Below are 15,715 nucleotides of genomic sequence, written 5' to 3'. Positions count from 1 at the left end.
TAGATGGATGACAAAAGATACAGGGTTAATGGAAGAATAGCAAAATATCACTAGTGAATAAATTCTGTCCTAAATATTTAAATCACACAAATGAATCTGGTCAAGAACTCAGGACTTTTGAAACTTGCTCCATCACTTTGCAATTACCCTGACTTCATCCTTGCCTTCTTGGTCAAAGAATTATGGGAGTCAGCAGCTTGGATGTTGCTTTCTTATTTTGCTTTAGTTATATTTAAAGGCTAACCCAGGGAATACTACCAAAGCATATGGATATAAAAGAAGTTAGTTCATTGCAACATCTATTCAAGTAATTACCTGGCATACTACTGGCTATTTTTTGTGTGTGCGTGTGTGTTGAATGGGAAAAAGAATAGTTACTAAATACTTAATGTGAGCTTTTTTTTCTGATAATTTTGCATTTTCGGGTGAGTAATTTTCTTCCAATTAGAATGCATGAGAAAAATCTGGTCAATCAGTGGTTTCTGGTCATTGGGCTCTTGTTAATCAGAAGTTTTACTGTATAATCATAATGTTCTTTGGATGTTCTCATTTGTTATTTCTTCAACTCTTTGTCAGTTATAGTTATTCTGAATACTTGATTACATCTGTCTGGCATAGTGGTTTTTAAAACAGCATTTATAATAAAAAATTCCTGCATCTTAGCAAGTAAAATGAGAATAAGGAAAGACAATCGATAGTTGAAACATGATTGTTTTCTCTTGATTTAACTTAGTGTTTAGTGAGTTGTAGGTTTGGGATAAAAAAAAAATGAATATGATTATTGCTGCGGTTCAAAATGACTGGCTTATCCAGCTGGAGACATAGAATGTGGGGAGGTGCAGGACTACCACCACTCTTTCTCTCACAGAGCGGCTCCACTTTTCATGTATTTTACATTTCAGGTGTTTTAATAAGATTTAAAAAAATAGATTCTACTATTAAAACTACATACAGACATTTGATGGGGAGGTACTTTATGAGCATCTGTTATGGCTGAAGAGATTTCTTATCTAGCGTTCTACCATTTGTAGCATTGGTAATTGTAGGTATTTGGGTTCCTTTAATGTATTTTGGGGTCTTATTGACCTAGCTGTCTTATTATTCTAGTGTTCTCTTTTTACCAGACTTCTGGATAAGGGACAAGAACTAACAGTTGTAGCACTCAGCTTGGTGTTTTACATTATTATTTTATTCAGTCTTTCAATCAAACTTGCAAGGTGGTTATTATCCCCATTGTCACACAAAGAAAAGGATGTTTTATGCTCAGAATTTTAATATGTCCCATTCTTCCGTCTTGCTTTTGGACAGGAGGGAAAGAATACATCCTCAATTTAAAGGCACTGGCTTTTCATTTCATCTACAACTTTTAATTCTCTCCTATATTTGATGGCTTTAAGAAACCTTATCTTAGCCTGGACTTATAATTTCTAGATTGCTCTATCTGCCTCCTGAACACGGGCACTTGACTATCTCACAGGCCTCTCAACTCAGCATGTGCTAAGATGCAATCATCCTCTTATCTCTCAAATATTTATCTCCTCATATATTCTTTGTCGATTCTGTTCTACTTCCATTTCCTCCTCTGGGTAGGTTTAGTCCTCCTGGGCCATAATGGCCGCGAGAGCAATCTAACACACTGCAAAAGGTTCTCTGGGTAATATTCTCATCAGGAGAATGAAGCTCCTTTCCCAAGCCAAGAGTCCTTCAGGCAGCAATGCCAAGAAAGAGGTAGAAAATGAGACATAAAATACACAATTTATTCTTTATACTGACCTAAGGTTATAGGAGAATGAACATTTAGGCACCTTACTCTGATGATGCACAGCATACAGTCTGGATTTTCCTTCTTCATCTTTAACCTCAGTTCTTCACCCAGTGACCTCATCTTTAACCTCAACAAACTCCTCCTTTACTGTTCTAGATCAGTCCGTATGGTGGCACAAACTACATAATATGTTGTTTTGCAACTAGTTAATATTTTCTTCATTAGCATTTTTTTTTAATAACAAACAGGTAGTGGTGGATCCATTGCTGAGGAACTAAATGTTCTTTAGACAGAGCAGTTGTTATTGAAATCATAACTTTACCTGGTAAATTTCTACTGTATTCTTGACTCATTTGTTATAGTCATAAGGATATAAACATTCTCTACTTAATTTTGTCTGTTTCTCTGAGGTATCTTTCTTATTCTCTGAGTGATCTTTCATATTTTCTTGAATTAGTTGATATCCTGTGGTTTTCATCCATGTTATCCCCTACATTTAGTTCAAAGCCTGGCATAGAGTTGGTAGTCAATAAATATGGACATTTGTGTAGATCTAGGCACTGTACTGTAGAGTATTGAGAATACAAAGATTTATAAGGCATTTTAAAAGTGAACTTACTGTTTAGATTGGGTGGCAGGATACAGTATATAAATATAACATCATAGAAGTTGCTTTTCCAAAGAATACTGTTAATATCAAGCAGGAGTTCTTTACTTTTATTTTCCTTTGACCCAATTTTGTTTCACATATCTTTACGCACATTTACTATAAGCAATACAGTATTATATATTTTAATGTATTGGCTCAAATGCGTACTTATAAGTTATTTTTGGCACGTAAATAATTGGTAAGTATATGTGTGGGCTTTTCTTTTTATAAAATTATGACTCTATATTAAGCACCATAATGTTTTTGTTATAATTTTCTACTTGTATTTCTCCACAGGCAGCAGAAGATATCATTTTCATTGGACCTGACATACATGCTATTCAAGCCATGGGTGACAAGATTGAAAGCAAATTATTAGCTAAGAAAGCAAAGGTTAACACAATTCCTGGCTTTGATGGAGTAGTCAAGGTGAGAAACTGTTTTACTCTTATCTTTATAGTGCATGTCCCCAGGTCAAACATTTTGTAAAAAAATGTAAGATAAAATGCAATTATTGCTTTTAAAACATACATGTGTAGGTTAAAAAAATCAATATTGTTTACTCTTGGATTATTTTAAGTGGCATAAGTTAAAAAGAACAAGGAAGTTCTTAAGCATTTAATGATTGGTATTGGCTCATATTTATTTTCACTGGAAAAATCTCGGTGAGTTAAAAATATGCTGGTAGAGCTCTGGATTTTATTTAATGGTGACATATATTTAATGTTTGAAACATTACGATCTCTGTTTATATTGAGCTTCTGTCCATACGCATAAAATGTAAATATTTTTCTGATGGAAAGTGGTATAGCTATGGATGACTATATATCCCAAACATTACTCCTTAACCATCAAGCAGCTTCTGCAGCCGAAGGCTTCTAAAGAAGAATTGCAGAATTTGGAGTGTGTGTCTCATCCCCTCCTACCCTCCTTAGAAAAATTATTTTTTTCTCATTAGAAGAGAGTTCCTATGTAGACTTTAACCTTGTGATTTGAATTAGTCTGCAAGAATTCTTTATCTCAGTGTTTCTTATTGTTACTGTTTGGGCTGGCAATTCTTTGTGCAGGATTATTTGATGCATCACAGGATAGTTCTTGCGCCCTGGTTAACAATATTTTCATCTTCTTGCCCATATTTACCTTAAACTATTGTCCTCCATTTTTTTTTCTTACGAGGAAGAGGTGTTCCCCATCCTCTCTAAAGCTAGTTCTTCCTCTTGTCCTCCAGATATACCCTTTATAGACTTTAGGGACTACAGCCTTCACTGGCTATCTTTTCTCTCTTCTGTATCTTAAAAGTCTCCTTGTCTTTCAGATCCTTTCCATTACTATTGCTATTAAAAATGCTCACTCACTCAACAGATGTACTAATCCCTGGGCTAAGTGGGAAGAATGTGGTGATAAATGAGATACCTATGATCCCTCATATCACGGTGTTTCCAGTTTAGTGGAAAGAAATATGTTCTTCCTCTTCATAGAGCACAATGACTCCTTTTCACTCCCCAGCTGCCATCTTAGTTCTCTCTTCCCTTTCACAGCCACACATCTTAGAATTGTCCTCATTCTCTCTCATTTCCACACTTTTCACTTAATCTTTAATATACCAAAGTCTGGCTTCTTTCTCATTCCCACTTAAATTTCTCTTGCAAAGGCTACCAACAACCTCTCCCTCTCACTAAATACAGTGTATAATTTTTAATCTTAGTATTATCTCAATCTCTTTGAGGCATTTTGAGCCTCTTGGTCACCCCTTCCTTCTGGAAATACTCACTTCTGGCATGTTGTTCAGTTCTAGTTTTGTTTTATATTTTGACTTGTTTTCATGTTCTTTCTAAGTTCTCATGCTAGTTATTCTGTCTTTGCTTCTTAAATATTGGTTCTATTCTGGATTCTGAGTAGAATATTTTCTCATTGTATAGACTCACTCTGGGCAGTCTTACCTATTTTTATGCCTTCCAATCTCAAACATATATATCTGTTCTAGACATTTCTTCTGAACTTCAGAACTGCATATCCAGTTGCTTTTTTTATTTTTATATTATTTCGTTATTTTATTTTTTAAACTTTTTAAAAATTAAGCTTATTGAGGTAACATTGGTTAATACAATTATATAATTTTCAGGTGTCCAGTTGCTTCTTAAACAGCTCTGCTGGATGCCCCGAAGGCATCTTCAAAGTAACAAGTCAAAGATGAATTCATCATTTTCTCTTTAACCAAGGATTGGCAAACTATGGCTCCATGCATCTGTTTTTGTAAATAAAGTTTTATTGGAACACAGTTATGCTCATTCCTTTACATATTGTCTATGGCTGCTTTCCCGCTATAATGATAGCTGAGTTTAGTAATTGTGACAGAGACCATATGACCCACAAAATCTGAAATATATACTACCTGACCCATTCAGAAAAAATTTGCTGATTCTTGCTATAAACATTTTATCCTTCATTTTTTCTGCCTGAGAAAGCGGTGGTGTTTTCTATGTTGTTTCTCAAGCTAAAAGCTTGGAGTAATTCTTGATAACTACCACAACAGAAAATTTAATTAAATTTCTTTTTGATCCATTTACTTTTCTCATGATAACACCAAGTTCCAGCTACCATCATCTACACTCAATTACTTCATAAACCTAATTGGTCTTCTTGTAGCCAGTTGTGGTTTTGTCCAATCAATTTTTGACACTGCAGCTTGAATGATTTTTCAGAAATCCGGATTTGATCATATGCCTGTATTTAAAAACTCTTGAATGGCTACTCATTTAAATCTTTTAAATAGCTGGACTTTATTTCTCTCTTTAAACTGCTATTATGCCAGTTTACCCTTTTCACTGTATGTACCAACTATATATGACATCTTTCAGATTCTTGAAACTTGTGTACTTAATTCTGTCATATGTGTCGATTCTGCTTTAGTCTTCATTTCTGATTGTATCTTACTTTTTGTTTAGGTTTCGGCTTAAACATCCATTCCTCACAGAGACATTCCTTGCCTGTCTAGATTAGATTAGGCCCTCTGCTGTATTTTCCCTTAATATCCAGCACTTTACTCATCATATTTTAAATCATTCATTTCTTCAGTAAATACTTAAAAAATACGTACTATTTGTTCAGCATTGTTCTAAGCGCTATGGATATAGTAGTGAACAAAACAGATAAAAAATACTGCACTCATGGAGCTTAGAAGAAGGAGGAGACAGACAATAATATATAGTAAATGCACTATAGAAGAAGGAGACAGACAATAATATATAGTAAATGCTATGGTAGAACATAAGACAGGGAATGCTGGAGGGCGTGGCCCATTCTTAATTTTAAATAGGTTTAGTGAGCTCTCTAAAGAGGTGATAGGACAAGTCATGTGGCTATCAGGGAGAAGAGCAAAGCACAGTAGGCAGAAAGAATAACAAGTGCAAAGATGTCGAAGTGTACTCGATGTCGAAAAAACAAGGAATCATGTGGCTGGAGTCATCAAGAGAGAGAAAAGTCATATGTAACAGAGGTAAGATGTAACAGAGGTAAGATGGCTAGTAGAGAGCTCAGACTTTATAAGGCCTTTTGGTCCTTTTAATGATGGGCTAAATTTCTACTCCCTGCACTGGCTTGAAAGCTCCTTTCTGGCAGGGATTGTACTCTGTTTATTACAGTATCACTTGCATGTGGTGCCTGGCACATAGTCAGTGCTCATTAAATACTTGTTGGATGAATAATGTTCTAGATAATATACATTATCATTTGGTAAACATTTATTAGACACAGCAAAGGAAAGGAACACATAACTGAAAAGCAAGAGAAAAAGTAAAACATAATAGAAATAGATCCACATTGCTCTAGATATTGGAGTTGGCCGATGAGAACTGTAAAATAACTATAATTAATATGTTAAAGAAATTTGAGGAAAATGCGGAGAAATGAGGTAAGCTTATAAAGAACTTCAGGGAATTCGAATCTATAAAAAAGTTAAATAGAAATTTTATAACTGCAAATATTTGAAAATAAGGACTTTGGGTTAACAGTAAACTAAGCAGAATATAGGATTCATGTAGCATGTATCAGTATTTCATTCCTTTTTATGGCTGAATAATATTCCATAGTATGACTATATCACTTTTTAAAAATTTGTTTATTAGTTGATAGACATTTTAGTTATTTTTATCTTTTGGTGATTTTGAATGGTGCTGCTATGAACATACATGCACAAGTATTTGTTTAAATACCTATTTTAAGTTCTTTTGGTTATGTACAGGCATACCTTAGAGATATTGTGGATTCGGTTCTAGACCACTGCAGTAAAGCGAGTATTGCAGTAAACTGAGTTGTAATCTTTTTGCTGTAATCTTTTTGGTGGAGGGTCTTGCCTTCAATTTGTAAAAAAATACATCTGTGAAGCAGAATAAAGTAAAATGTGATAAAACAAGATACGCCTGTATACAGGAATAGAATTGCTGGGTCATATGATGGTTCTGTGTTTAACTTTTTGAGGAACTGCCAGGCATCCAAGCCTTTGTGTAATCCCCTCCTCTTCAATTTGGGTAGAACCTGTGATTTGCTTTTCTGACTAATAGAATATGGCAAAGGGTGGTGGCATGCCACTCCCTTAATTAGGTTACATTTTATGGCAAAGGCGATGAGATATTACTTCATTCAGTTACATTAGAGGGCAAAGTGATTGGGTTTCACTCCTGTGATTGTTTCTTCATATAAGACTCTACTTTAGGAGACTAGAGAACAGTTTCTGATTGCTGGATGGTTCTTGATGAAGTAAGCATTCATATTGAGGAAGCCCATATGGCAGTGGATTGCAGGCAGTTTCTAAGGATCTAAGTGTGTGATCTCCATCTGAGGACTAGCAAAAAAGGTGGGTCCCTGAGTCATTTAGCCAACCATCTCAAGGAGCTTGGATTGTCCCCAGTTTAGCTTCCAAGTGAAAATGCGTTGTGGCCCACACCTTGATTGCAGCATTGAAACACCTTGAGCAGAGTATGACAAATCTTTATGAAGCTATCAACCATTGGGTTTTAGTCCTTTACTTTCTCATTTTACAGAGTTGTGCAAGTTTTGGTAGTGGTTCGAATGGATCGCTAGTCAATATTATTGTAATAGTTGTGTGTAGTGCCAGATGGATGCTAGAGTCATTGGGGGATCACTTTATAAATTATATAAATGCCTAACTATTGTAAAAAAAAAAAATCTGGCCTTTTTGAGATCTTCAATTTGGGCTTGATTTAGTCACAAGGAAAATGATGAATCCGAGTCTAAATTAATTCTGTCTTGATGAAGAATAGCAGAGTCCTCAGGAGTTTAAGAAAGAAGTCATTAGGAGAGCATTAGATTTGGAAATTCCCTTTGTACAGTAGATTCTTTCTTATGAAGTCAGTTGGTGTAGTGTCTCATGGGAAGAAGGAATGTTCCTTGAGTAAAGGTCTAAAGGTGACTGTTGTAAGCTGAGACATGAGAAATGTGAAGATATTAGAGATACCCATTATCTGAGTACTTAGTTGACTCAGAGATCTTGTGTAACAATGGCAGATTAATAGTCTTCCACCTTTATCAGTAATAATTAGTGAAATTTCTCCTTTTGAGTTGATGGCTAAAATTGGGAAATGGATACTTGATTAGCTGTTGGAGTATTGCCTATTATGTTTTCCTTCATTTTCTTGGCTAATACAGAACAGTTGTTTTCCATTGTCATTTCTGTTTACAATATCTAGTTGTCTTAATCAAAAGACTGATATTTAATTTCTGGAGTGGGAGCATCTAATTTTATCTATAAGGCCATCAGTTTTTTTTCTGGATCTTGTTCTGTGTTTGTTTTCAGTCTGTTTCAAAATGTATAGTATGGATTTGAAGATCTGATAATGTGGCTATTTCTCATCTAGTTTTTGCTTGTTTGTAAAATTGACTGTTTCTGGCTTAATACTGTTCACAAAAGGTGAGGAGAGAGTTGGGGTCATAACTCCTTCAAGGTCTACTCCTAAATGCTATCTAAAAGCATTGAAGAGCCCGTCTCTGAAGTCTCCAGTAGATTTTGCTAGCACGTACTCTAGTAGAGTGCAATCTATCTTCATAAAGATTTTGGTGGTAGCCTCCCATCACTTAGTTTTTTCAAACCTCTGGTTTCCTATATAATTAGGGTCTCAAGCCACTCTCAGGATCTTCCTATTCTCCCCTTTAATCCAGTATTTTCTATCTGAGGTTTTTATAAGCAATATGAATCAATTAATATAAATCTGGGGACCCTAGAATATACATACCTATAATAGTCTCAATTTCTCTATAAATTTCTGTTTAGTATAAGCTTTGGAAAGTTTTTTAAAAATAAAATTATTGGGATGACGTCAGTTAATAAAATCATATAGTTTTCAAGTGTATTTGGAAAGTCTTTGGTAATGACTCTCAGTTCAGAATAAGACCAATAATTCAGCCATAGTTGTTTGCCCTGTTCGAATGGGCTAAAATTTAAAAGGTAATATTGCTTTGAGGGTTTCTGGCTAGCCAGAAGAGAAGGGGAGCAGGTCAGAGGAAGAAAGAGCAGGGCAGCGGGGAATGGAGGCGCATAAGATGGAGAGAAAGGAATAGCAAGATAAAGACAATCAGGTTTGAGGGAATTTGAAGTTTTTCATATTTTTCATTTGGCTTTTTCTGTGCCTTTCCTCTTCCCTATGAACTGTGTCATCTCTGTGAATTTTGTAAGGAAACAATTTTGGAATCAATTTTTTTTGGAAGCTTCCTCATGTTAATTAAAAATTACAGAATACATAAAGTATTGGAGATTTTGCTTCTTTTTTCCCCCTAAGGTGCCTCTCATGAACCATTGATATCAAAATCTTACAGAAGCCTACTGTAATTCCAAATAATCCTTGGTGAAATTATGACATTAAGAAAGAACATGAATTTGAGTTACAGATTTAATATATTGAAGAAGAAGTCTTGACTGAGAACATAGACTTAATCCGAGACAAACTGGAGGCTCTTGTAATGGCATATGAAATATATTGTTTGTATACTTCATGTCTTGGACCCTCGACCTTCATGTCTTGGCCCTAATTACAGACCTGACAATGTGCAGTGCCTTGGTGGTTTAAGATTTGGAGGGGAGATCTCGCCCAGACCCAGAATCCCATGAACAAAATGAGTCAGGACAGAGGAAAGTTCTCAAGGTTTTGATAAGGGTTTCAAAGCAAATTTAATCTGTTGAAACCTTCTGAGCTCACTGGCTCCTAGAGCCAGCTCCAGGGTGAACTTCTAGGTCCTATGCTTGTCTTCTTCCATATAAATTTTGCCATATGGACTTACAACAAAAAATGTTGAGGATATTTTGTTATTAATCGAGAAGGTTTTGATAGTAATCAGCAAAGTTTCTTCCAATAATAAACATTTTCAAATCTGATCAGAAAATTAAAGGATTCCTCATTCCTAAAGCTCCTGAAAAGGAAATTGGAGCTTTCCCCAGTGTGATACTTTTCTGACCCTTGTAGTTGGGAGGGTCTCTGAGTATGGGACTCAGGTAGGCATCAGAGGAGCACTGCAGTTTTTGAATATAAGATCTTGAACTGTGGCTTTTAGCATGTCTTGAACAGATTTCAGTTGATGCTCTAAGATTGCCTCCCAATGATGGTGTCCTTTACTGTAGTAGATAATAAGCTTGGTTATTTTGTCTTTTCAGGCAGGCTGCATTCGACAAATGTATATTTGAATTTGCAACTCTGTTAATTTGGAAAATAGGGAAAAATAGAAAGTAGAAGAAAATACATTCATTTATCTTTTCAATTTTGTCTCTTTGTATGTTTTAGGTGACTTTTAAGATCCTATTATACTCTCACATAATGATAGGTTCTTATTATCTGTGTTAACTTTAACTATGGTGTACATACAGTTCTCAGCACCTATTGTCTGCATTAATTTGTATAGCCACAATGAACCTGCAGGTTATTGTTTTCAGATAAGCATTTAAAAATGTTTTTAAGGAATGCCTTTTTCTCTAAGTTTCAATACTAGTTTTATTTTTAGTTTGCTTTTAATTATTTCTAATGTAAGAGGCTGTGCATAATTTAAAATAAGATTTGGTTATGATTTAGATTTCTTAGGTACTAATTCCACATTCATTTGGAACTACACTAAGTTTCACATTTTGTAGTTTAGATATAAGTAAAAGATTACTATTGAGGATATTTATGCAGATAGAGGGTTTGCTGATGCAAATAAAGTGTAAATTTTTGGAATACCTTGTGGTTCTAGCAACTACATTAGCAATACTTTTGTATTGGAAGAATGTATGTAGCTAATTCTACCCTTTTTAAATCCATGGGTTAAAAAAAATAGCCTGTGCAATTCCTAAGATTAAATAATTTTTCTTGATAACTATAATTCTACTTTCCCTGGCCCAGGTAATTTTCATCTCCAACTTGAGTTAATATGGTTTCAGTTTGTTATGTTTCTCTTTAAAACTTTTTTCCCATTTGAATATTTAGAATGCTATATGGAAATGATTTACCACACTTTTCAAACATGTGCAGTAATGTTGTAATAACTGTGTTCTATGTGTTGTGTCAGATGGGTACTAGACAATCAGGGGAATCACTTTGTAAGTTATATAAATGTCTAACCATTATACTCTACACCTGAAACTAATAAATATTGGGTATAAATTGTAATTGAAAAATAAAAAAATTTAAAACATTGTATGCAGTACTTAAGGAATGGTTTTCCTTATGTCCTGTTCTTGAGTCATCCTTTTCATTAGAGAGAAACTAATGTGTTAAAATGTATTTCTCAAGTAAATACCAGGTATTTGCCTTTAACAAGTTTTGTTTTATTCAACATTTTATAAATTCCATCTCCAGAATATGAGAGCAGAGTGGAGAGTGTGCATCTGAAGCTGTTGGAAGACAAGTTTTGGAATTCCAGCCCACTTGTTTGACAAAGAATAACAAACTGCAGACCCTGATTTCAAATATCTTCAAGTTCCCTTAGGAAGACCTGCAAGTTGACCGACAATTTAGTACATTTTAATGATGCTAAGCTCGGAGTGCATGGGCCCATGTAGGAGGGGCATCAAGGGGCATCATGGCAGATTGTCCAGTGGAAGTGATATTTAAGTGATACTTGATGTCTGAGTAGTAGTAAGTTAGCTAAAAAGTGAGGATGATAGTGGAGACACAGCTCTACAGTCAGTAGAAATATCTTATTGTAAAAGCTTGGAGCTGAGAGATCTTGTGGGCTTTAGAAAGCTGCAGGTATGCAGTGTGAGGGACTGTAAGAGAGCTGGAGAGCAGTTTAGGATCCAGATATGCATGGCTTGAATGCTGTGCACCTAGATTTGGAGGTTATTCTTGTGACTTTGGGAGCCTCTGAATGGATTCATGTAGAAGAATTAACATGATAAAATTGCGGAATATAAAAACTTATTTTGGCTTGTGATGTGGGGAATGTATTGGAACAAAGCAAAACTCAAGATTGGTAGATGAATTAGAGTGTTCTTTCTTTAATCCAGGCTAAAAACGTTAGGGGCCCAAAATAAAGTTTAGGAAGGAGCAAAGTAAATGGTGTGGAGAGAGATGGTAGAATTTGAATATATAAGATCATGTGATCTGTTAGATGGCAGGTGTGGAGCAGTGGGAGGAATCAACAGTGATTAAATTACCCTATTTGGTTGTAATACTTATCAGCATACCAACTTTGGGGGCAATCATTAAACTTCTCTGAGTTCCTGTTGTCTTAAAAAAGAGAAAGTAATACCCATTTATATCTTAGAGCACAGTAGGCTAAAGTATTTGAATGAGTTTTGTAAATTATGCAGTGTAGATTTAAAGTAGTAATTGTTTTTATCACCTAATTAGCCATACTTGAAAAATTGTGCTCTTTAAAAGAGCCAAATAACAACGACAAAAAACTAGTGCGAAAGGAATCATTAAAAAAAATACAAGGTGACAGAAGGAAATTTAACTTTGAGTGGTGAACACGCAATGCAGTATACATATGTATTATTGAATTGTACATTTGAAACCTTTATAATTTCACCTCAATGAATTTAAAAAAACCTCCCAAATTGAAAAGTGTGTCCTAGTAATTACAAAGTACGTTATTAGACATCAGTATCCTTTCCCCCTGCTAAACCAAGAATAACTTTCCTGATGATGCTTAAAAGACTTTATATTTTTGAAAAAAGATTCAATTATGTTTACTACGCTGTTTCACAATTCTAGAAATGTGCACTAATTTTTAGATTTGGAAGTATACTGAAGTAAAAAGTCTTCTGAGTGACTTAAGAGTTATCTGGAAAACACAGCAGCAGGAACCCATTTCCTGAAGCAAGGAGTGTTGAAAATTTTGCTTTACTTTATATATGAATGCATCGTAGTTTGAGGATGATTTTTGGGTACACAGATCATCTGATCCAGTGAATTGCACTGGGGATGCGTGTGCACATTTTTTTTTTTTTTTTCAGTATCATAGCGCTAGTATTCGATATTATACAGGTTCAGAGGATGAGTGATGACCACTGGATATATAGTAAACAAGACCAGGCAGGAAAGGAGTAAACTTGGTGGTTTGGATTGGCAGACAGCCCATTATATCACAGATTGCCAGCCTTAATTGAGTGCTTACTTTGTGCCAGACACTGTTCCAGTGTGTTTCAACCACATCCCAGAGAGGCACACTGGTAGGTAACCCATTCACTGTCACAGAGCCAGTGTTGGGGCCCAGCCTTCTGGCTCCAGCACCTCTGCTTTTAGCCCTTGGTCTTTGCTGCCTCATAGGTGGGTGCTATAGAGGGTTAACAAATAAATTAGGCATGCAGAAAAGGCACCTGATTTTTGTTAACTTTTTATATTTTTGTGATCTACTTATTTGGTTATGGCAACATCACCCACCCCTCTCATCATATTCTCTGTAAAACAGAAGTTTTTACTGTTTTGTTCTTGGGTTAGATGATAACAGCTCACTTAATGTAAATCGTGCTGAACTAGAGGAGTAAAAGAAATGGTTGTGGGTTCCGTTGGCTTTTTCTTATTTCTCCATTTCTTGAACCGATGTTTTGGAATTACATAGCTTAATACTTTCCTGCAACCCTTCCCTCATCAGTGTTTTCAAAAGTTCAGTTAAAAACTTCAGAACCCGAGTGTAGCTTCCTTTTAAGACAGGCTGGGATTATAGAATGAACCATAGGGTTTTTTATCACTTAGAACAGTAGAATCAAATGATATCCTCGGACTGTTCCTTTTTCTTACCTCCTTATTTGAAGCCATCAGAGATATTATTGCTAATCTATTTTGCATTTATTTTTGTACTTTCCTGTGTTTTCTCAATTTTATTGCTTTTGATATGAACACAAAAATATTCTAAATACTTGAATTGAAAATTGTACTAGCAAATTTGCTTTACTCCTTTTGTTGAAATTTTTGTGTTGGACCTTTCTATTTTCAAGGTGATTATTGTCTCACCTGTTAGAAATTTTCTTTTAATAAATTACAGAAAGTTATTGAACAATACTTGAACAGTATGCTGTTTTAATGCCTTTAATACTTTCATATATTGCATGTCATATAATTATTATTAGATGTGAGAACTTTCTTAAGAATGTTCTAAAGCTGAGTGTTAGGCAGAACTAGTTTTGCTTTTTCTTCAAATATTACCAGGTTGGATTTGTGAAGAAGGAATGATATTTTCCTTCAGAGAGATGTATTTTATATAAATAAAGGGTAAGTGTATTCAGTATTAATAACTATAAATACTTCACATTTTTATCAAATCAAGTTTAATATCTGTAAATTGAAATGAACATGCTTTCTATTACTTTTTAGTATAACTTAAACTTATAGCCCCTCAATTTGAAAACTTACTGTCATATAAAGTTTGATTATTTAAATTAATGAAATATTTATTTAAAAACAACAGTTTGGGTATTAACGTCTCCATGTTTTTTAAGAGTAGGTTTTGTGAAGCCTAAATTTCAAACTTTTGAAGTTGCATGAGGCAGTGAGAAAGGTGCTTGACTGAGAATTAAGAGGCAACGGTAATTATTGGGCTTGATTTTGCCCAGTGCCAACAATATTTTATCGAATGTACTTTGTTTTAAACTGAGGCAAAACCCAAGTCTGTGTAGTTCTTAAGCCCCTGTTCTGAACTACTGTGTGGTACTTCCTTGTTATATATCACTTAGATTTGTGAATTTGAACAAGCCACTACATCTCCTTGGTATAAGTTCACTCACTTATAACATTGATACTCTGGAAATGAGTAGTTCTATCGATACTGGAGTAGATCATTTAGGATATTGTCTTACAACAGATATTTCTGTTGAAGCTGATGGATCGCCATTTATTCAGTAATGTGTTGATTGTGTCAATTTGCTAAGCTCTGGGGATTCAGTAGAGAGTAAGACAGCTAGTCATTGCTGTCATGGAGTTCAAGTGTGACGGTCTGTCAGAATTGAAGGGCAGAGTGTGAGGTAGTCACACAGCAGTGGCACCTAACCTGGTGTAGGAGGACTGGAAAGGCTTTCAAAGAAGGTGACATTTAGGTTAAACCTGAAGCATGCAATGCTGAGTTTAAGAGAAAATGGTAATTTTTCTCTTACTTAGACTACTGGTTTCCAACAGGGACTCCTCACATTCTCTTGCCTTTCTCTAAACTATTCATTTATTCCTTCCTTCTTTCATTCTTTTCATTCAGCAGTTGTTTATTGAATAACTACTGTGTGCCAGGCACTGTTCTAGGCATTTGAAATATATCACTGAACCGAGTAGACATTTCTGCCTTTATGGAGCTTACATTTTAATGAGATAGTTACAGAGGGTAGACAATACACGTAATGATAAATTATATGCTAGAAATTTTCAAAATACAGACAGAGCAAGGCCTCTCATTTTCTTTGTCTTTGGCTAAATTTGTCTCTTTAATGTGGCCTGTGAGGTCTGCTTTACTGGAAGCTCACTCTTCAGGCCCCAAGCACCCTGTGTCCCATCATACTTCCATTCATTAGGTTTCCTTTCAAAGTCACTAAGTCTGAGAAGTTTCCTGGAACTCTATTTTTGAATCCCCCCTTGTCGCATGCCTCCTTCACTTCTTCTGCCTAACATGCATCTTGATAATGATTTCTTCATTGCTGTGCAATCATATTTCAGGCCTGTCTTTTCCAGTAGACTAAATTACATGAGGGCTGGAATGGGGCCTTTATTTTTCCCTCCTGTGTCTTCAGGGCTTAGTATGTGGCATATAGTTATAGAGCTGGTTTGGCGAAAGGAAGTGGGAGAGAAGGGAGTTTCTGGCTGAGCCAAGTAGGATGTGCATAGGCTGGAGAGAAT

General features: G+C 35.2%; 1 protein-coding gene across 6 annotated transcripts in view; it reads left to right on the top strand.

The window, feature by feature from the left end:
- PCCA (propionyl-CoA carboxylase alpha subunit) overlaps positions 1-15,715 on the top strand; it is a 352,647-nt gene that overhangs the window by 92,317 nt on the left and 244,615 nt on the right. For all 6 annotated transcript variants that reach the window (XM_011363200.2, XM_011363198.2, XM_023532414.1 and 3 more), the window contains one exon: positions 2,712-2,843. In XM_011363200.2, the coding sequence (XP_011361502.1) occupies positions 2,712-2,843 (132 nt within the window). The remainder of the gene's footprint in view (positions 1-2,711; positions 2,844-15,715) is intronic.

Source organism: Pteropus vampyrus, unplaced genomic scaffold, assembly GCF_000151845.1.
Source record: "Pteropus vampyrus isolate Shadow unplaced genomic scaffold, Pvam_2.0 Scaffold83, whole genome shotgun sequence".
Lineage (NCBI taxonomy): Eukaryota > Metazoa > Chordata > Mammalia > Chiroptera > Pteropodidae > Pteropus > Pteropus vampyrus.
Note: the sequence above shows the minus strand (reverse complement) of the source record. Positions and strands in the feature narration are given on the sequence as shown.